The 23,150-nt window shown below is 38.4% G+C and overlaps 1 protein-coding gene across 7 annotated transcripts in view; it reads left to right on the top strand.

Moving 5' to 3' along the window:
* The window catches only part of rnf213b (ring finger protein 213b), a 45,649-nt gene that overhangs the window by 8,945 nt on the left and 13,554 nt on the right, over positions 1-23,150 (top strand). For 4 of the 7 annotated variants that reach the window (XM_087275188.1, XM_087275187.1, NM_001441489.2 and 1 more), the window contains exons 22-53: positions 15-1,200; positions 1,414-1,598; positions 1,714-1,863; positions 1,964-5,764; positions 5,885-6,021; positions 6,115-6,213; positions 6,315-6,451; positions 6,530-6,646; positions 6,834-6,883; positions 6,981-7,137; positions 7,250-7,385; positions 8,451-8,639; positions 8,751-8,884; positions 8,975-9,150; positions 9,255-9,458; positions 11,473-11,660; positions 11,782-11,902; positions 12,056-12,156; positions 13,106-13,288; positions 13,386-13,537; positions 16,116-16,215; positions 16,334-16,445; positions 18,070-18,268; positions 18,395-18,582; positions 18,678-18,800; positions 19,522-19,632; positions 19,810-20,052; positions 20,141-20,222; positions 20,504-20,538; positions 20,621-20,869; positions 20,977-21,142; positions 21,413-21,498. In XM_087275188.1, coding sequence (XP_087131314.1) covers positions 15-1,200; positions 1,414-1,598; positions 1,714-1,863; positions 1,964-5,764; positions 5,885-6,021; positions 6,115-6,213; positions 6,315-6,451; positions 6,530-6,646; positions 6,834-6,883; positions 6,981-7,137; positions 7,250-7,385; positions 8,451-8,639; positions 8,751-8,884; positions 8,975-9,150; positions 9,255-9,458; positions 11,473-11,660; positions 11,782-11,902; positions 12,056-12,156; positions 13,106-13,288; positions 13,386-13,537; positions 16,116-16,215; positions 16,334-16,445; positions 18,070-18,268; positions 18,395-18,582; positions 18,678-18,800; positions 19,522-19,632; positions 19,810-20,052; positions 20,141-20,222; positions 20,504-20,538; positions 20,621-20,869; positions 20,977-21,142; positions 21,413-21,498 — 9,297 coding nt within the window. The remainder of the gene's footprint in view (positions 1-14; positions 1,201-1,413; positions 1,599-1,713; positions 1,864-1,963; positions 5,765-5,884; positions 6,022-6,114; positions 6,214-6,314; positions 6,452-6,529; positions 6,647-6,833; positions 6,884-6,980; positions 7,138-7,249; positions 7,386-8,450; positions 8,640-8,750; positions 8,885-8,974; positions 9,151-9,254; positions 9,459-11,472; positions 11,661-11,781; positions 11,903-12,055; positions 12,157-13,105; positions 13,289-13,385; positions 13,538-16,115; positions 16,216-16,333; positions 16,446-18,069; positions 18,269-18,394; positions 18,583-18,677; positions 18,801-19,521; positions 19,633-19,809; positions 20,053-20,140; positions 20,223-20,503; positions 20,539-20,620; positions 20,870-20,976; positions 21,143-21,412; positions 21,499-23,150) is intronic. The other 3 variants (NM_001441490.2, XM_087275190.1, XM_087275189.1) reach the window with 1 other exon arrangement.

The raw sequence follows: 23,150 nt of genomic DNA, 5'->3' as shown, positions 1-23,150 counted from the left end.
TTTCCGTCCTGCAGGTTTTTGAAGGTATTCAGCGCATGGGCCGCATCCTCCTGCAGTTGCACAGATCGGGTAACATGCTCTTCAGAAACTGGGCAGCAGAGATAACGTGCAACCACCAAAATCAACCCTGCATTCAAGTGAAATTTCCCTTATTAAGTAAGTGTATTGTATATCAGGGTGAAGTCGAGGAGGAGCTTCAGAAGCTGAGTCGCTCCCTGGAGGACTTCCATAAAGATTGGTGTAACCACTTAACCAAGATGCGCTCCCAGTACTATCCACTGAATCATTACTCTTCAGAGCAAATTGTCTATCTTTGCGAATGGATCAACAGCATTAACATCAAAAAGAAACCTGTTCCACAACAAGTTTGGCACCTTTTGACTCCTATCAAACCAGACTGCATGTTAAATGACATCAAAGAGGCTTTTGAAATAGCAACAGAGCCACAATCTATTTTGCAAGAGGATACAGCAGAGGAATTGGGACCAAACAGTGATTTTGACCTGCCTTTGAGCTTCAGTTTACTAGATGTCAGCACCGAATGCTTGGAGGACCTGTGGAAGCAATTTAAGGAGAACATGTCTGGATTCCTTACCCACCATGTAGATGTTGAGACACTTGGACGATTCCTCTCCAATCTCTCCAACATGAATCAACTGCACATCAAACGAAAGATTCCTTCTTTTCTACAAGAAGGAAGGCCAAATCTTGTCCAATGCCCTGCTGCTGAATTAATGAGCACCACTCTTTCTTTTTACATGGAGAGTCCAGAAAATCCTCTTCCAACAACTGATGAGGTATTAATGTGCCAGGAGGAAACAACTGAAGAGGAGGTGGAGATCTTCCTTCGCAGATGCCTTGGAGGTGCTACAAGCAATCATAAGAAGATCTACACTCTGGTCAATCCAGGATCACTGAGTTATGATGTGAGCGTGGCATTGGTGGAATACTTTGAGACCCAGGAAGTGTGTGCTGGTCCTTATTACCGGCTAGTGATGGTCTGTCCTGTTAACCAGGATAGATATATTCCTTCATTCTTTAGCAACTATAAGGTGCAAACTGGTATAACTATATCTGCAGAAAGAAGTCAAAAGTACATTCGTCATCACTTTAAAATATCTTACGAGCTTGCCACCCACTCAAGTGTCTATCCGGAAAGGTTGTCCGTCTGGATGATTGCATCAAAACGTCCAGCTGTTGGTAAGTACTAGTTATACCATAAATTATAAAATCAAATCAAACCAAGTGACTCCATTTATTAATGCTGGGTTTTGTAAACAAAATGGGATTAGTTTGCTTCATCATAGCCTCTGAATTACTTTTGATACTTTTGACTTTTGATAAATGTGATCGTATTCTCTGGTAGTCTAGATTAGACATACTTTTTTTAATTTCTTCCTGCTCTTCTTGCAGGAAAATCTCTGTATGTGAGACGCCTTTTTGAGAAGTTCAAAGGGGAATTTCCAAGAGCCACACTTCTAACAATCAGGCTCATCGATCCTTACATTGACATGGATGAATTTGTCCAAACTCTGTCCGAGAGACTGGCTCCACTGAGACAGCAGGACCCTGTGCTGTTACACATTGACGTTGCAGCTGTATGTTTTTCCTATGTCATGGCATCCACTATTATATAATATTTGTGGAACACTATTAACACTTCTTTTCTCTCACCATTTTGGATCATTCGTAATGGATTTCTTGCCTTTGCAGGTGTGTCATGGCTTGGAGGAATTCCTGTTCAAATTGCTCATTCTAGAATGTATTAGTGACAGCAAGGGAACTATATGGAGGAGAAATAAAGCTCATTTGGTGGTGATTGAAACACTTCAGCGAGGTCACAAGACTCAAACAAAAATGGAGGTAGAATGTTTTTCCAACTTTTTAAACTTTTCCTCGCTGAAATAAATTCAAAAGTTGGTAATGTTGGAACTAACCTTTATAATTATATTCTGTTTTACAGCCTTCACATGGATTTTTGAATACATTACCTACTATCTTCTGCAGGCCTCCTAAAGACATCAAAGAGATCATGAAAACAAACGAGAGCTTTAGATCATTGGATCCACTAATGGATAAAGAAGAGTTTGAAAGTGAAGACATTCAGAGACCCTACCAATACCTCAGGCGGTTTAACAGGAGTATGAACTTGGATAGATTTACATATCAAGCTCATTCTGTAGAAGGGGATCCAGTTGATTGTCTCCATCATCTTTTGTCAAACTATGGCTTGAAGGACCCATCCTGGGCTGAACTTAAGCACTTTACTTGGTTTCTTAACCTGCAGCTTAAAGACTGTGAGAAATCTTTGTTCTGTGATTCAGACTTTTGTGGGGAGACCTTAAGTGGCTTCAAAGACTTCATAGTAAAATTCATGATTCACATGGCTCGAGATTTTGCCTCACCCTCCATTGACATCTCTGACCAGAGCCCCTCCTTTTTCTCTAAGAATGAAGATGAGGAAGAAATCCTGTCTTTCCGAAAAAGATGGGAAAATGAGTCTCACCCATACATATTTTTCAATGCAGATCACGTAAGCATGTCTTTCTTAGGATTTCATGTGAAACAAAATGGGACAATTCTTAATGCGGTTGATTCAAAAAGTGGCAAAGTGTTAATGAGAAATGTGATGACACAAGAGCTATTTTCAGACATTCAACGACAAATGATCAATCTGTCAAAGGACTTTGATGACCTGACCAGAGAGGACAAGTTACAAAAAATGTCCTTTGTTGTTGGTGCCGAAAAAGGATGTGAAAAAGGCAAGTTTGATCCAGATCCTACATATGAGTTAACCACTGACAATGTCATGAAGATGCTGGCTATACATATGAGATTCAGATGTGAAATTCCTGTTATCATCATGGGGGAAACTGGCTGTGGAAAGACTCGGCTTGTTCGCTTTCTATGTGATCTACAACGCGAAGGCAGAGATGTTGAAAACATGAAGCTAGTCAAAGTTCATGGCGGTACAACTTCAGAGACCATCTATAAGAAGGTTCGGGAAGCAGAGGAACTTGCTCAGAAAAATCGTCAAAAATATAAACTTGACACAGTTTTGTTTTTTGATGAAGCCAACACAACCGAAGCAATCTTTGCCATCAAAGAAGTACTATGTGACAAAACTGTAAAAGGATACCCTTTGAAGAAAAACTCTGGTCTGAAAATAATTGCTGCCTGCAATCCATACAGAAGACACACGACAAATATGGTTGATCGCTTAGAGCGAGCCGGTCTAGGATACAGAGTAAAAGCTGAGGAAACTGAGGATCGCCTTGGTAAAGTCCCCATGAGACAGCTTGTGTACCGTGTGCACCCTTTACCCCCGAGCATGGTGCCTCTGGTGTGGGATTTTGGACAATTAAGCGATTCAACTGAACTCTCTTACATTCGACAGATTGTGAAAAAAAAGATGAGAGATCATAGATTGCCTCTTTCATGCCAGAATGTGATCACGAATGTTTTGGCTGCATCTCAGAAATACATGCGCAACCAAGCAGATGAATGCAGCTTTGTAAGCCTTAGAGATGTGGAGAGATCAATGGGTGTCCTTCTTTGGTTTTACAACCACAGAGACATTTTTTTTCCATCCCTAGATTTTCCGAGATTTGAAAATGAGCAGATGGTCTTGAAATGCTTGGTGCTTGCAGTTGGTGTTTGCTATTACCCATCTCTTGAAAACAAAAGACCATACCTAGCGACTATCAGCAAATGCTTTCCTGATCAGTTCAACTATGAAGAGTCTCTGGAGCAGGAGATAGCTTCATGCCAAGACTTTTTACTTAAGAACATTCAAACAAGAGAAACGATTGCCAAAAATATGGCTTTGAAAGAGAATGTGTTCCTTATGGTGGTCTGCATTGAGTTGAGGATTCCACTCTTTCTGGTTGGCAAACCTGGGAGCTCTAAATCTCTTGCTAAGACTGTCATAGCAGATGCAATGCAACGCCAGGCTTCACACTGTGATTTATTCAAGAAACTCAAGGAGGTTCACATGGTGTCTTTTCAATGCAGCCTTCACTCAAGCCCTGAAGGAATCATCGGAACCTTCCGAAACTGTGCTCGTTTCCAAAAGGATAAGAACTTAGATGAGTATGTGTCAGTAGTCGTACTGGATGAAATAGGACTTGCAGAGGACTCGCCACAGATGCCACTGAAGACATTGCATCCTCTTCTTGAGGATGGATGCATAGACAGTGACAACCCAGAGTCATACATGAAAGTTGGGTTTGTTGGAATCTCAAACTGGGCTCTCGATCCAGCAAAAATGAACAGAGGTATTTTTGTGTCACGTTGGGACCCGAGTGAAAAAGACTTAGTAGAGACAGCCGAAGGTATCTGCTCATCCTCCCAACCTGTTCTTCTCAAAATAAAGCACCTACTGTCAAAGTTGGCAAAATGTTTTCTGAGCATCTGTAAAACTGACAGTGAACAATTCTTTGGACTCAGAGATTATTATGGCTTGATAAAAATGCTTTTTGACACAGTCAAATGTTCAGATCAGGAGCCATCTGACAAAGAGTTGGCAGAGGCAGTGTTGAGAAACTTCAGTGGACAAAGGGATGGATTTGATCCACTTGATTACTTCAAGGACATCTTCCAAAACATTCAAAATGTCCAAAGGCCAAACACATTGAACATGATTGAACAGAATCTCGACCACCACATTGACAAAGAATGCCGATACCTTCTTTTGCTCACAACTAACAATGCTGCCTTGTACATTATCCAACACCATATTTTCTCAAAGGAGAATTATACACAGAAATGCCCAGAAATTGTCTTTGGATCAGGGTTTCCCAAAGATCAGGAGTATGCCCAGATATGTCGCAATGTGAGCAGAATCAAGGCGTGCATGGAGACAGGTCGAACTGTAATCCTGTTGAATCTCCTTAATCTCTATGAGAGCCTGTATGATGCCTTGAATCAATACTATGTCTACTTCAGTGGGCAGCAGTATGTTGACTTGGGACTAGGTTCACATAGAGTAAAGTGTCGAGTTCACAGAGACTTCAGACTTGTTGTGGTGGAAGACCAGGAAAAGGTCTACAAAAAGTTTCCTGTTCCTCTTAAGAACAGACTGGAAAAACACAAAGTTGATAGGAGTACAGATTTGGCTCCTTGGCAACACAGAGTTTTGGAAAAACTCAAAAAGTGGGCGCGGGAGTTTTCAAAAATCCAGCATTCTGATTCAAGTGAAGCCAATTTTAGCGTAACCGATGCATTTGTTGGCTTCCATGGTGATGCTTGTGCTAGTGCACTCCTGCAGGCTTTAAAGAAAATTGACAAATTGCATCATAATAAAGAGGAAAATAGAGAAGAAAGTGAAGCTCATCACATTGACAGAGAATTTACTGAGTTTCAAGAGAAAGTTAACAAATTCCCTGATGAGGCACAAGAAGATGATGCTTCTATGGAAGTTGACAAGGTACAAGATGCAGAGATTGATGAAGAAATGGAGACTCTTGGAGATGATTCTGATCTTGTGAAAATGGTTGAAGGTCCTGTTTTTGTTGAGACAAGAGACAAAATTGAGTCAAACAAAACCATGGATGAGGAGGAAGTCTATGAAATTGCCAAAAGCTTTCTCTTGAATTGTTCTACACCAGACTCTGTTCTTAGGTTGAAGTATTCAGAATTTGGAAATCAGGAGACAGAAGAACTTCAGAAAATGTATTTCCATCTGCAAACCCATCAGTCTCTTAGAGACCTGTTAAACAACCATCTGAACAAAACTAATCAGGACAAGAACAGATTCTTAGAGGTAATGTTTAATCTTTATAGAATTGTAGATATCAAATGTTGTTATTCTAATAGTATTAAGGGACTTTTAAGGTACAATTTTGTCTCATGTAGTCATATTAATGATCATGGTTTCTGTCAGGTAACAACATTCTCCAATCTTCTCACTGGAGCTGATGTGAGAAACCTTGCTCCAGCCTTGGGCTTGTCCACTGAGCGTTTTCTTCTGCTCTCTTTACACCAGTTTGACACAGAGGCTTCATTCTGCAACAAGATACAGTGAAGTTTAAAATATTTAGTTTGTTACAGTACAATTTGCTTTAGCAACAGATGGTCAACTATTTGTAATACCTTTTATGTGTTCTTCCACAGGTCCTTCCTGAGGGAATCAGGGCCCTCAGTGCACATTCTTCTGATTCAGATGGACATGGAAGAGTCACTATGCAAAAATGAACTCATTGCTTCAGCAAAGTAAGTACATTGATTGTATTGGCATTGTAAATCAGATTTTAATTTCGCAACACCCAAAGTCAGTTTTTAAAATTTTTTTTTTTTTTTTACCTTTACATCAGGTACTGTACCATGAATGAAATATTGCACTTAAAATCAGATGAGTGCAATATCTACACTGTGTTCATTACAAAACTCTCCAGAATTGGAGAGCAATGTACTTCAATTACTGGCGACAAGTACATTGGCTTTCAAGGAGGTAAGTGAAATTTTTTTTAATTGAAACATTTGCACTGTGTTAAGACATTATCAAATAAATATTCTTTTTTTTCTGAAGGAGTTTGGCTGTCTGCACATATTGATGACCTTAGAGATTCTGATGACTTGTGCTTAAACCTTAAAGCTTTTTGTGGAATACCTATAAGTCAACTAATTTCACAGACAATCGAGTCAGGTATGTACTGTAAGGACCAACTCTTCTTATTGAGGAGAGCTTAGGAACTTACAAATACTATACCACTTCTGCTACCACCCACAACACCATACTTTGTTGGGGCAAGCTTTGCACAAGCAAGCAAAACATACATTTGTATTTAGAAAGCTATAACATTTGTTATAATTTGTAAAAAACTATTTTACAGATGTCAAAGAGTCGGATGAAATGAATACAAATAGACAACAAAGTGAAAAGGTAAAAGGTTTTAAAAGTGCACTGGATTAATTTAAACATATCCATAAAGTAATGTTATACATACTGACTGAAACACTGTTTTTTTTTTTTTTTTTAGGGTGATTCAGTGCATCTGCACAGTTTGTCCCTATTGAGATCCTGTACCCAGAAAGCTGTTTCATTGCTAAGAGATACAGATGAAAAGACCTCCAGGAGTATGGAGCGCATGAACATATTGCTTGGGCTTTTGGCATGTGACCCTGGGCGGACAGGAGGTTGGTTTTCATTATATCTGTTGTTGTGACTATTATATATGTAAAACGATAGTTCATCAGAGACTAAAAACAATCAACTTGCATCAAAAATATCTTTTGTATGTTTTTTCAGCACGTTTCCAACAAGTGTTGCTAAAGAGACTGGTATTTGCATTGATTCAGAAGGAAGAACTGATTCCAAATGCAAAAGACTGGGTTTATAAAGTGGCAAAGAATCATGAAGCTCTGCAAGAATGTGGAACACTGAGGTAATGTAGTAATATAAATTCAACCAGCATTAGCAGATGTCTAAAATAAGCAGTGTTATTATGCAGTGTTTTAACTGCCTAATGCTTAATTTATGCTTTACACATGTAAATACACACAAGTAATAGTAAAGCAATACCTTTAGAGTTTGTAAAATGCACAAGGAAGTCTAACAATCCATTCTAATATAATTTCCCGATGTGTTTTATTCATATCAGATGCACATACTGAAAGTCACTATAAAGTTGAATCTACTCTTCTCTAAGTTTACCAGCCACTTACTTGCATGTATTTGGGAAGTTACTGGTGAATTTACGTGCTTTTTCAGAAAACAAGACATCATTTCTTATGCTATTTCATGAGTCTAGTATGTATCTTAATTTAAAAATATTTAGATATTTGGATTGAAAACAGGACAAACTGCTTAGTTTTTTCATTCATTCATTTTCTTGTAGGCTTAGTCCCTTTATTAATCTGGGGTCGCCACAGCGGAATGAATCGCCAACTTATCCAGCAAGTTTTTTACGCAGCGGATGCCCTTCCAGCAGCAACCCATCTCTGGGAAACATCCACACATGCACATACACTACGGACAATTTAGCCTACCCAATTCACCTGTACCGCATGTCTTTGGACTGTGGGAGAAACCGGAGTACCCGGAGGAAACCCAGGCGAATGCAGGGAGAACATGCAAACTCCACACAGAAACGCCAACTGAGCCTAGGATCGAACCAGCGACCAAGCGACCTTCTTGCTGTGAGGCGAACATGCTACCCACTGCGCCACTGCGTCGCCCACTGCTTAGTTTTTTATTTTATTATTATTATTATTATTTGGGGGATGAGTTTTTTCGAATAAACGTTTGGAAATTAATGCTTTTTTTAATCCGATTCATCGATTAATAAAAAAAAAAAATAATCGCCAGATTAATTGATTATTGAAATAATCGTTAGAATATCTTCAAGCCTACCAAAGACTATCATGACTTTGAAATATGTCAATTGCACTCGATAAACAGCCGTAGATTAGTCACAACTAACAAGGTATCATTTCTGTTTCATGTTCAGGCACACTTTGTGGCGCTACTTACAGGATTTTTTGACCCCAGTGTTGGCCCGAATATTAGAAGTGATAGACAGGGATTGCAACTTGTACCAACTGTATGGTGAAGGTCTCAGTGAGGGTCTGACCCAATTCTGGCTGGATATTTTTGAAGATCAACAACTCCTTGACCTAATTCCATCACAAAATACAAGGTATGATTAAATCCACATTATGTTCTGAAATCTGTTTATTAATAAATGAGGCGTTGAAATACATTTGATTAATTAACTACAACTGATGAGAGGATTTTTCTCTTTTTGTAGAGCTCCAGACCAGGAGATTAATGTGCAGTGTCACCTATTTGTTGGAGAAGTTGAACAACCTTGTGCTGCTCCTTACAGCTGGCTAATAAAAACATACTGTCAGAGTTTATGGGAGGAATCTGAGTTTGTGCGAAGTGAGATGTCTTTTTTTTTGTGCTGAAAATGTATAAACACATGCAGCTTTATGAAGTCATGCAAACAACATGTTTTTACTTTTTTTTCAGGCTCTGAGCAAGACATTAAAGCCAGGATTCAACAGTTTGTTAGCGCTGTATCAGGCAGTAGACTTGGCAGCTATATTCAGAAACTATCAGATGTGGAGAATGTAGAGTTGGGTCAACGCTACTTGACAGATTATGTTCTTCTAGCATTCAAAGTCAACTCTGAGGACGAGCATTGGGTGAGATAATAGTAAATAGGTTTTTATAATCTGGCTACAATGTTCTTACTTGTTTCATGTTCTAAACTGGACATCTGCTGGGCTGTGTGTATATTTTCTTATAGGTACTTCAATCAGCAGTACTAGGTTGCGTGTTTACTCTGCAGACAATGATGTCAGTATCTCCTGAACTCTCTCCATCATGGATCCATGCAGCAGCCCAAATTTACAATCCACGCATGGACACATTATCACATGTCCTTCAGCTCAACCCTCAGCTGGTCAGTCTGATCCAGCAAGAAAGACCAAAGAGGGAAAGCCCTGATATGGTGAGAAGCAAGAGTGTAGCATGGGTTTCTATGTTGATTTTGGATACTTGTCTATTTACGCTATTCGCTAGTTAGTCAGTATATGCTGGTAACTTAGGGCGTACTCACACTATACTATCAGAACCATGCCCAGGCCCGTTTCTTAGATTGTTTGAGAAGTGTGAGTGCTCTGAATCAGGCTCAGGCACAGTTCAGTTGGCTGGCCCAGGCACGGTTGGAAGAGGTGTGCCAGAGTGCGGTTCACTTAGGCTCATATTCATGTAGTGTGAGTGCAAAGCGCGCCTGAGCCCTAAACTGAAGACGAGATGTGACTTTTACAGGACTGTTTCATATGGATTTATCAATCATTCTTACTGTTCAATGAACGCAAACTGTCCTAGATTATTAAAGACGCAAACCCCTAACTGCATGACAGCTGTACCTTTAGCAAACCTCCTAATTCCTGCAGCACAAGCACTTTATGATTGTTTATGAGTGTCAGAAGTGACTGATCTGTTCTGCGAAATATTTGACTGCGTGTCACTGCATATCAAATGACTAAAACGATATAGCTAAAGAAATCACTGAGCTGAGCGAGAGCGCTTCTTTCTGAACAGTGCATCATTGATGACGTAAGCGTGCCCAGACGCAAATGTAACATGAGTGCGGGCCATCGGGGATGATGGGAGGGGGGACAAGCGTGCTTTGGCCCAGTTCAAGGCAACTGTACATAGTGTGAGTACGCCCTTAGATTCCAGTGCCTGTGTAAAAAATGTAGCAAACCATTTGTACATGACCAATGTGTAAAGTCAAATTTCTAAATTTAAACTACACTCAAAAACCGATGTTCGCTGTTTGTTTTTAACTATTTATTTAAAATGAGCTGAAACAACACAATTCCTAATGTTTATTGGGGGACAACTTCATTGTTTTATGTTCAATCCACTCGAATTTGTAAAAACTAAGTAAAAAAAAATTTAATAAGTTAACATAGGCCCTATCCTAATTCTATTTTTCTAAAACTATGATGGTAAAACACGAACGCGGTTATAAATGTATTAAAACATGCTTGTTTGTTGTAAAAAATTTTAATAATGACAAAAATACTAATTTATGCATCTCCTTCCGTTTGCAGCCGTCCTGCCGTTGTAGATGATGTATTCTGAGAAATTATCTTACCCCTTGGTCTCTAGTGTTATCCTGAAAAATCTCTATTTGAAGGAGAATCTAGCCCTTCCCCTTAGCCTTATGCCTTCAAGCTAAAGAGAATTGGGACACCTCTACCCTTTCACATGAACGTGCAAAATGAGGGGTAGGGGTAAGCGGAAGGGCTAAGGGGTAGAATTAGCATTGGGCCCTAATTCCTGCATGTTGCCCCAACACAAATTGATTGTGTGAAACCCAACATTTTTTACAGTGTAAACATTTTTGATGACTGTTTTATTACTTGAAACATTTACAAATTTCGAATCAGTGGTTTAGAGCAAATATCTAATTCCTACATTCACGTGATTTCAGTTAATGATACTTCGTTACTGTTTGGAAAAAATTCTAAATTTCAGTGGTTCTCGATTGGGGGCAATATCTGTGAAGCTATATATCCTGGAATAATATCTGTTTGATGAGATCAGTTCACTCTGTTTTATAAGCTGGTAGACATTTTAATTAGATATGTGTATAATTAAAATATATAATAGTTGTTAATAGTCTCTAACTGGCCTGTTTAAGCCATAACATGGAATGGAGCAAATAAAAACAATCCCTGAAAATAAATTGATAAATGACTGCATATTATTATTTCCATTTGCTATAATTTGCTGTCAGTAAAACATTTGCAGTGGGCTTTTAAAGTGTTCATAATGCATCTTTGGCCTGTGTTGTTGTACATTTTATTTTGTCCAACAGATGTCATTTCGTAATGCAATTGGTTCAACTGATTCAAAAGTTTGAAAAGTTTTGTTTCTCCCATCACGAATAATAAAATGAACTTTATATAGGTTTAAAGATATTTATTTTCTTGTGTTGTCTATTACAGTGTGAAGACATTCTAGCTGTTGGCATCTGTGTTGAAGAAACAAAGCTCCTACCTGTAACATCACTAACTGAATGCTTGACCTTCTTGCAAAGAGTTGAACAGCTTCAACCATGTATAGAGAGAGTGCTCAGTCCAGACTACAGCGCCCTCTGCAGCCCTGGCTGTCTTAAATACCTGGAGACTATACAGTGAGCAATACAAATTGACAACAAAAAAATTGGATTACTAAAAAGCATAACTTCATGTTGTATAGTTTCATACACATTATAATTAACCATTCACTTTATGTCTTATATCCTATTGACGCAGGTCAGTGTGGCAGGGTATACTCCTAGTGGCTGTTTTTATTGAGAAGGTTGTCATCAAGATGAAAAAAGGAGATGAACGGATAATAGCACTAACTCTGAAACACTGCAGTCAGTTACATGGGGTGAGTCTAGACTTCCCTGTTTATTTAAAGGAGATTTTAATGTAGAATTACTTTATAGTCTAGTTCTCTCACTTCACTGAAACTGTTTTATTTAGGTAATTTCTTTTTAAATTTTAACATAAACCACTTAATCTTCATTACTCTCTCTCGCAGCTAGTGGAAGGGTCTCCTGATTTCAGGAGCAAAGACAATCTTCAGCAAATCATTCGCATACTCAATGATTACCATGAGGAGTCCATCAGCAGCGAACTGCGGTACACTTCACTAATCTGTTTAATGGCACCTGCACTTTAGTAAACCCTAAACTCATTGTGAATACGTACACAGGTCTACGTTTCTTGAGATGTCATAATCTAGCAATAGTCCAAACAACCAGGTAGCATTTCTGTCATATGTTCAGGCACACTTTGTGGTGCTATCTTAAAGATTTTTTGACCACAGTGTTGGTCCGAATATTAGAAGTGATAGACAGAGATTGCAATTTGTACCAACTGTATGGTGAAAGGCTCAATGAGAGTCTGGCCCAATTCTGGCTGGATATCTTTGATGTACTTGGTAGTATGTCTACTTGCAGTTTTTGTGAATCCACCAGAGGCCGCTGTGTACACTTTTTGATAATCTCAAATTTCTCCCACGCATGCAATTTGCATGTGCTCTTCTCGCCTCTGCTGGTCTTAAGTCCAACAGAGGGTGCAACAATATACACTTCAGCCGACCAGCTTGCTGTTGACTGACTGACTGACCTGCCCACCCCCTTACCTAAACCTATAGTGTGTTCTAAAGCAATCTGTTTTTGTTTTATCTGGTTTCTGGAACTGTTCTTTGCCGGACTCAAACCCTGTCATTGTGGTTCACTCTACTCCGCATCCTAAGTGCACCGGCATACGTGGTGAGCTACTCGGAAAACTGGTAACACAGAAAAACCCGTTCATACGGAGGTAAGCGGTCAGGGGTAGCGCAAAAAGAAACAGAAGCTGTCCCTATATCACCCCATATTGTTTGTTTTATAGATGAAATGCAGGCACATGGGTACATTTTTTGCAGTCTCTAGAAATGTAGACAGGGGTGCATATTCACAACGAGCCTGGGTTGACTTTACTAACTTTAAATGAATTATTTTCTATTTCTTTTGTCTAGGCCATGCTATTCCAATAAGAAACTCTCTGTTTGTTGATTACTTTTCTCTATACTCTTCATTCTCAGATATGGTGTGAAGTGCCGCGTGTGTCTGATGGAGCTGTCAGAGCCCTTTGCTCTTCCTTGTGAGCATGTGTTTTGTCGGTCCTGTCTGAGGAGGTCCATGGAGAGAGAAGAAGCACAGCACTGTCCCGTGTGCAGAGAACCTCTGTCAAACAATTACCAACCAACTGTCTCCACAACCCTCAAGTGAGTTTAATTCCTTATTCTTGATATTCTTAGCCTCTAATACCCACTACTATGTGTATATGCGGTGATTCCCTTGTAAAGTAATTTCATTTTCAAGTTACAGCTTTGCCCTGAAACAACATAAGGAGATAATAAAATGCTGTAACACATTTTTCCTGGAAGTGGTTTCTCGATTTTGTTTGACTGATGATCAAGATCCTCCAGATGATCTGGTGGAACTGCTTTTCTCTCTTCTCATCTCGGCACAAGGTGCGTTAATTTTATTCCATCCTATTATGCAATGTCTGTACATAGTTGGTTGTTGTTTTTTTTAGTGCTTGAGGAGAACTAGTTTCAGTGGTAAAGCTCTCAAATTACCATTCAAATATAAAGTGATCCATGCAACTTCTACTCTGTCAGTCTGTTTTTTAAATTTTCAATTCATCTTTGTTTCTATAGTGCTTTTTCAATGTAGATTGGGTCAAAGCAGCTTAACATAGAAGTTCTATTAAATTGAAACTGCTTCAGTCCAGTTTTCAGAGTAAAATTTCAGTTTGGTTCAGTTCAGTGTGGTTTTAATTGCACTGCTGAAAGTCTAATCACTGAAAAACAAATCCATCGATGTGCAGCTCCACAAGTCCCAAACCAAGCAAGCCAGTGGCAAGGAACAAACTTCAGCAATTAAAGAGCCCATATAATACATGAAATAGGGTCATATTTTGGTTGGGTCTCCAACAATATGCATGCAAGGTCAAAAAACACTTTCATGGTCTTATGATCTGCATTTATTTTTACCTAATTATCCCAGCGACTCCAATATGAATCGTCCAGTGATTCATTTGTTACCAAACCCCTCCTTAGCGCGAAGCTTATCTGTGCTGATTGGACAGATGACCGTCTGTTGCGATTGGTCGACACTGACTGCCTTATGCGACAGAGTAAAATGCCCAGCAGTTAATCAACAAAATAGAAGTAGTCACAGTGCATACACGCTCGATAGTGTAAGGCGTGGAGTTGTAAATGGATGGATACCAGTGGATGAATGTAAATACAGACAATGGACTTGAAAATACAGACGACTAACTATTTTATTGAACAAAAACTCCCAAGAACTGGCGAGGAGATCTCCTAGCTTGTCAAATTCTGCTCTTTTCACAGACACACACACCCACACACACATATTGCCCTCGTCCTCGCGTACGCGTCCACACACACACACACACAACCTTCCTCCAGACGACATCGCGCACACACACACACACATAACCCTCCTCCAGACGACATCGCGCACACACACACACACACACATAACCCTCCTCCGGACGACAACCCGCGCGCACACACACACACACACACACACAAACACACACACATTACCCTCCTCCACGGGAACGTAAACAAAGCGGCACATGTCGCATTTTTAGCGTGGCTTTGCACGCAATATGAGAATATAGCGAGTTAACCTGATACAGTACATGCGGTTAGAAGTAACAAATCACAACTAAATACATTTGCAAGCTAGAGTAAACGAGGCAACAACTTTAATCGCACGTACTTACACTTGTGAAATGGAGGAAGAAACCGATCCATGTCCTGACATGTCCATCAGTAGTCTTTACTGATCCTTCCTTTAACAAACAAAGTATTCTTTGTAGCATGTAGTTTCCAGAAGTTTTCAGTAGTTTCCAACTGCCCAAGGCTGGGTTATAATGCTGAGGTTTCATCTTTGGGTAGAGACTCAATAATATCCATCTGAAGTGTGACTTCAATCGACCGGCATGTGTGTGTGTTTGTGTGTGTGGGTGGGTTTCTGTGTTAGAGGGCGGGGCCTCAGGTTTCAAATCCCCCGGGTTTGCGCGTGCGCCTGAATAACTTGGCTTCGTTAGTACGTCATGGCGAAACACCTAATGACTCGTTATCAAGACGACTCGTTTGAAGCACTAAGAGTCGACTCCTCTATTGATGAATCAACAGTATTAAACACTGTACACTTACAGATTTAAGCCTTAGCTGGAAATTTCACTTCACTTAGAGCTGTGTTACACACTACATGGAAGGGCATTTTCAAAAACCCATAATATGGGCTCTTTAATGAAAGTGAAGGGAAAAAAACACAAGAAAAACCAGCCTCAGTTGGGCATAACCATTTCTCCTCTGGCCAAACTTCTTGTGCAGAGCTGCAGTCCAGGCGCTGAAGGCTGGAAAGCCTAAGTCTTCAGAAATCATACAGTCACTGAAATTTAAAGAGGTTTTTATTTACACTTTTAATTTCCTTTAGTGCCAAAAAATCAGCAAAATTACAAAATCCATTTCAAAATAAGTTAATCTTAATGTCACTAAGCAAGCACCGTTTCTGAACACCTTCAAATGCTATGATTGTAGTGCTGAGTTACCTTTTTGGGAGTGTCTGCATCACAATATTCCAAGTTTATGTAATTCCCACACAAGGAGTTGAGGCCTGGCTCGAGTCTTGTTAGTAGTGTTGTTTTTTTGTTTAAAAGTTGCATGGATCAGATATGCTAATAATACACACATGAAGCTAAAGCTTATTTCCATTTAAAGAATCACATGCAAATAAATGCGTTTTTGCTTAAAATGAGGCATTTGCATTATGGTTTAATTAATTACGTATTGTAAAAAATTATAATTTGACTTCTTGTAAAAATATACCCCTTCTGTATGCCAAAGCCCAACAACTCACATGAACAGACCAGTTTGTGAATAAATATTTTGTGTTTAGTTTTGTGAATCAAATTAACCTATTAACTGAAAAGATCTACTGTAAAAAAATATTTACTCTAAAATATGCACTCATAGTTACGTTTTCACTGCTTTATAATGATTACAGGAGATGTTTATAAGACCAGAGAGCTTACCCCATTCCTGGAATGTGTTGACCAGAGTCCCGTGGTGCGATCTGTGCTACCTAAACTTCTTATGCAATACAGGTGCTGCAACACTGACAACACATACTGATACACACCTTAATGCACACAGGCATTTGTGACCTGTTTTGCTTGCTCTCATCTAGCTCCATCTCAAATTCTGATAAGTCAATCTCCTCAGTTTGAAACAGGTGAAGAAGCATATTCAGAGTTACCTGGAAGACCTAGAGAACAAGCTTCTGGACAAAGAGGACAGAACTGAACTCTACAGACTCTTTGTCAACTGTTTCCAGGTCTGTCATAACAAGTATTTAAATATAAAGTATTCCATGTTTCTTTTCACCACACATGCAAACTTCACTCAGAAATGCCAACTGAACCAGCCGGGACTCTAACCAGCGACCTACTTGCTGTAAAGCGACATTGCTAACCACTAAGCCACCATGTCGCCCTTCATATTATTGAATATTATTTAAAACAAAAATTGTAAACTTACAAAACCAAACAATGTATTTAACTCGTTGAAACATGGAACCATAAATCTGCAGGAGAATACATTATTATTCATATTTATAGAATTATGTAACCGCGTTTCAATTTGGTACTGTAACTGCACAAAACTATACACCATTCTCAGGTATATTGTTAGAAATAATAATAAAAAAATTGGTCTAATTGACAAGTAAAAGTCGGGGTGTGCGTTTCCCAAACAATGACATAACTCACGCCTAAATTATCATAGTACTGTGCATCATTTGGGAAAAGAATGATATAGTGATGAGGGTTTCCCAAAACCGTAGTTTCTCTGTCGCAGATCCATCGTTTGAACCACAGTAGTTATAACGTAAAATGTCCTTAATGACGCTCTAAATGGGGTGGAGTAACAACTTCTGTAAAAAAAAAAAACTAATTTTTTGTGCAAGTAATATTGTTTTACATGCACACACTTAAAAAAAATCCAATATTCGTTTTGGTAAAAACATGCACACTTTTTCCATATTAATTTAAATATATATATAAACGGCATGTATAGAATAGGGCCTATGTTTCCTTCATAAATATTATTTAGAATATTCAATATTCTATTCTAAAGCATAAAATCACTAAGCTAACACATATTTTAATCTCATATATAAACCGTTACTGATTGTTATTTACAGTAGGATATTAATAAGAAATGAACAAAAAAATCCTACTTAATATAATAATTATTATTAATATTATTTTTTTATTATTATTATGATAAAGTAGGATATTTTTTATTTATTTTTTCTTTTCTTTTATTTATTGTAAAAGTTTTTTTTACAATTTGACCCATTCAAACCACTGTGGAAATGTTCTAACCAACAGGCCCATGTCATATACAGCACAGATACATTTCTTATTAAATACCCTACTATAAATTTAAACCATTAACGTATGCCATATATTTTTGTTTTCACAAGCTTTGGAGACGTAACAGAAATTCCCCTTTTAAATATTAGGTCACCTATAGCTTTCGTCATGAGCCACCGATGTGCTCAAAATGGCATAAATGTTTTCAAAGTGCACTGTGAAGGGAATGCTATTGTCAATATGAAGAAATTGAACTGTAAAAATACTTTGAAAGCAAATTACATCAAAGTAAAATGAATAGGGCAAAGAGAGGATAACTGGGAATAGAACACAACCAGGAACTATGCTTCAAACTACAGCTCTTTAGGTGTAGTTGCAAGCTTACTAGTTGGTGATGCAGTTTGCGAATGTTCGTTGGAACGATGGATTTGGGAAACGTTAAGTCAACCAACTATGTTTGTAACGGCAGAACTTGTGACCTTAGTTGGCTAACGATGGTTTCGGAAACAGATCCCTGATTGTTTTATTGCATTTGGCACTTATTGAATGTTAATTTTAGGCTATTTGCGTGTGTCTATGCAGGATACACTGTTGTGTTCTGATTCTAATGGAGATCATAAACATCTAAGGGAAAACACAAACTTCCTTAGCCGCCTGGCTCGTAAGCAGACTCCTTCCAGACAGAATGACCCTGCTGAGTTTCTGATGTCTATGGCTCGCCTCAGAATGTGTCTGGACTCTGCTGCCTATATCCTGTCTAAAGCTATCTGCCAAAAAAACAGTAAGAGGGGCTTCCAGTCTGACCTGTTCATTGCAGTTATAGTACATTACAAAGCCATATAAAAAAAACTAAGCTGTTATTTAATGTTTTGTTGTGCAATTTTTCCATGTGTTTGGTATTGTACAGATTTTGTGGAAGCGGAGTTCAAGTTTATGGAGCAAGTTAAAGCTGTGTGTGACTACTGTGACAATGACTGGTACAGAGTTTACCTTCTCCGAGCTCTCAACAGGCAGGCTGGCATGGATTTCCTGCAAGCACTGATCAACAGCACTGATTATGAATGGATCTTCCCTGCAGAGATGATGCGCCTTCATGTACGGCCATTCAAGATGATGCTGGAACATGGGCTATTGGTATTCATGAAATTAAGTTTGACATTTTGTGATCATTGTTGTGTTATCTTCTACAGAGGTTGATTCCAGCAGAGGTGGATCGTTTTTTGTGTTGTGGTCAGTCATACCGTGCTCTTAGAGACGGTGTGGGGGAATCAACACAGGTGGGGACGACTGATGGACTGAAAGAAGCTCTACAGGTCAGAATCTTTGAATATAAAAACCCATATATGCTTAACTGTGCGAGCAAGCCACTTACTATTCAAACTCAGCAGAAGTCATAACTTGGTTAATAAATGTGTTTTTAAATGTTTAATTAGAAAATGCTTGTACTTTATTTTACAGAATGTTTACTTCACAAAGGCAGGTTTACTGTAGGCATGGGCAATATGGGTGATCGGTAGGGCCAGACAGAATCTGTGGACATTTTTTGCTATTTCTGCGCAGAATTTTGTATCGCAACTAAAAACTTAATATACGAAATAAAAAATAATACAATTTTAACTTTTATTTAATGTTTGCTATGCAAATCCAATTAGATCCACTTATTTGGCAAATAAAGCAAGTCTGTTATATAATATATCTACCAAATGACAGAAAATATTACTGTACAAACTGTATTGTATAAAAATCATATCAACATTTGTATATTGGTCAATAATATTGCTGAAATTAATAAAAAAACTGAATAAATATAAATTTACACACATTTACACAAGTAAATAAATAGTCTCAATAATGGGCAGATTTCTACAGATTCCTTGTGGGCCTAGCTATTGGCCAGGGAGGCATCTTGCTAGGGGAGGCATGGAGACACCTTCCTAAACCCGCCCCCCACTCTTACCTTTTGTAATGTGCCTTAAACTTCTGAATAACAGTGTAATTTGTAGTTGGAGTTTGAGCATGTGTGTTGTTTCTCAGGCATCAGTTGGTTCGGGCCCTTTGAAAAATGCCCTGCTGACACTAGCTGTGTTCAGGCAGGTCACCTGTCGCTTTATGTCGCCAGAAAGAACTCTACATCCTCAAGAACAGGTAAGAGTTGGTTAGGTTTTATCATTATAAATCAGCACTGAATATAAAGATTTCAGCAGAAATCATTGTTGGACTCACTTGACTGTGTTTATCTATAAATAAATAATCAATTCTTTATTAAAGACGTTACTTCATCCTGACAGACTTAAATACTTGAATTACCCCTTTGGTCAACAGCAAATCAGCATCTTGGAAAAAGTTATTAGAGACAACATGTCAGGACATGCCAGAGAGTTCTGCACTGCTCTCTTATCCAATCACATTGGAGGTCCAGGATCTAATCTGCGCCTTGGTACTGGTGTACCTGCTCAGCGACGTCCAGTGCTGGAGCTCCTGGTGCATGCATGCACAGTGTTTTATAGCGGGAACAGACTGATCAGTCCTCTCTTCAACATTGCCTCTCAACCTCAAAACATGACAGTAAGGACTTCTATCTTACAACACATTTTGAAAATTTGTGTGATTTGATTATCATCGACCATGATGATGATGATTTTTTTGTTCTCAGGGAGCCTTCTTACCCACAATGCCTGATGACCATACCAGTGAGGCCAAACAATGGCTCTCAGAGAAAAAACTAAAGATGTACTGTGAGTATGACAAGTAAAAATACAAACACTTCGTGTAACACTTTATTTCAGTGTCTTTGTTACTCATAAGAGTCATTACTGGCATTATGCATGAAGCATATTTACAGGAAGCCCTAAACCAATCCCTAATACTAAACCTATAGTGAATACATGTTGTTAATTAAAATTACTCAGTATTTTTACAATTACACATTACAATTACTGTAACAAGAACACCATAAAAAATAACTAAACCTTCTTCAAATGGTACCTGACTTGAGTTTTTTTTCCCTTCTTCACAGTTTGTTCTAATAGTCATGCATGCTTTGTTGGAGAGGTAAGACGTATTTTCTTCCATTTTTATTTCCACTAATAGAAACTATGGTCTGGGAAATTAATAATTTGTTTACACGATTTAGTGTGGCAGACCAATGGCCAAGTCAAAATGTGCCACTTGTGGAGTCGAAATAGGAGGTGAAGGACATATACCAGTGCCAGGTTTTACTGAAGCCTATGGCGACTATGACAGGACACGACCTGGACATATCCTGGGACAAGCCAGAACCAGGTCTGAAGCCCCAAACAGAAAACTCACACTAGCACAGTCTTGTGTTCTCCGTCTGTGTCTTCATCTGGCTATGCTGCAAGGGCTTATTCACTACCAACAGGTATTAAGATTTAAAGGAGGTTTATTTTGTTTTTGAGCAATTATAACTTCTAAATATCAGCTATTTGAATCAAAGCACTGTTTTCTAAAGCTCTTGCTTCTTCACAGGGCATCCGAAATATGATCCATCCAGATGTTTCTGATGTCTATCAGTTCCTCTGGCAACATCTTGAGAAAGACATGGAGGTTCTTGGGAAGACTTTAACTCTTAACATTGATGACTCTGCCATTGTAATTCATCTGATCTTCAGCAGGTTTCTTCAGACCACCCCAGGTATCCATATTAAGCTTGACTAAAATTAATCCTGCTTGAACTTTGCATATATTGTACTTACTTACATAGCATCATATGTGTTTAATGTATATGATTTAAACAAAATTCAGTACAGTTTTAGTATTACTTGCATACTAATAGTATTTATTACATTTTTAAATCAATCAACTTTTAAGATTAAGTTATTTATAATACTTACATTATTATCTCAGTTTTCATCAATTTACTGCTTATACTTATAATTATATTTCATCTTTTTTTCTATGTCAGTTGCCAATGTTGATCTTTCAACACGCAAGTCCAGGGAGCAGTGGGAGATTACAGTGTGTAAAACTGCTATCAGTCCTGTCTTGCAGGTCAGTCTTGAATATTATGTGAAAAAAATCTTATACCTGGGGCCTCATGTACGAAGACTTGCGTGGAAATCATACTAAAGCATTGCGTACACACAAAGCTGTAAATGTGTGTACGCAGAAAAAAATTCAGATGTATGAAACACTGCGTACGCCGAATCTCAAGCATATTCTTTTGTACATCTGAATGAACGTGAAACTAAGCGTAACATGAATGAGCACAAAACCCCTCCCTGCCTCCTCCCCCGTATGAATATGCTAATGACTATACTTTGGCAAAACTCAACGAAAAAGCAATGACAAAATCAAGCAAAAAGAGAAACTTTGAACAGAATGTGAATTGGAGGTGCTCCTTTCGGAGGTAGAATGGAGAAAAGCGGTGTTATTTGCAAGTTGGTTCTCCGGAATTAACAACAAAAGAAAAAAATAGAGTGGTTTATAGGTGTAAAATGTTGCAATACTCGCAACAGTCTCAGTGGCGCAGCTCATAAGACGCATGTCAACATGTTTTGACACGTTCGAGCATGAACTCGGTTCGAATCCAGCGTCTGATGAACTCTTTCTTCTTTTTTCCCCCGCTACATATCAGATTTTGCCAACTATTTATCACGAGAAAGACAAGTAGGAATCAATAAGTTTGTGCATCATATTTTTGATGTGCATCATATTTATCAAATGGAAATGTTTCTGATTCACGCATGCAAATTCATCTTCAGATAGTGTCTTTATAGCAATGTGCGTGCAGTAGATAGCTCAGATTACATTGGGAAAACAGGCGACCGCTGCAAATTAGGCTTTAATGTTTAGCTGGTCAACTGTATGGTATGGAAACCTTATATACCTGCCAGATGAACCCGTCTCATACAGCTGCCATTGCAAGGCTCAGACACTTTGTAGAGTGCAATTTAACAACTGCCTCAAGGAGTCGCCAATGGAAATAAAACAGACATGCACAAAAAATGTGCCTACGCCAGTCATAAAGCTGGCGTGGAGGTGCGCACATTCCCACGTTCAGTTCATCGTTAGTAAATCCAAACGTGAGCAATTCTGAGCGTGAAAACTGGCGTATGTATAATGTATAATTCTTTCTACTCATTATAGCTTTTTAAAATTAATTTACACGATTATTTGCTTAATTATTTGCATTAAATATGTATTCATAAAATAATAAAATATATTTTATTTTAAATTTAATGTTTTTTTTCTATTCTAAATTTTAGATTGTTGTTTAACAATTATATTTTTGTAGAAATTGCATAATTATTAAATTGTTTAAAATATTATATTATATTAAAACTATATGATTTGTTTAATTATTACCTTATCCATTTTATGACATTTTTTATTTATGTGTCTTAATTCAGTTATTGTGTAATTATTTCTATTTTTACATTTCTTTGGCATTTTTCTCCCCTGGCAGGTTCTTGGGCCCTATTTTGAAAACTCTTAGGCCGTATTCACACTATGTACAGTTGCCTCGAACCGAGCCAAAGCATGCTTGTACCCCCTCCCGTCTCCCCCGACGGCCCGCACTCACACTACAATCCGGCCTTGGCACGCTTACGTCATCGATGCTGCGCTGTTCAGTGAGCGCTCTCGCTCAGCACAGAGATTTCTCTAGTTATATTATTTCAGTCGTTTGTTATGCAGTGACA

The sequence above is a fragment of the Danio rerio genome, chromosome 12 (genome assembly GCF_052040795.2).
Source record: "Danio rerio strain M-AB ecotype USA chromosome 12, GRCz13ab, whole genome shotgun sequence".
Classification (NCBI taxonomy): domain Eukaryota; kingdom Metazoa; phylum Chordata; class Actinopteri; order Cypriniformes; family Danionidae; genus Danio; species Danio rerio.
This window is presented reverse-complemented; position numbering and strand designations above follow the sequence as displayed.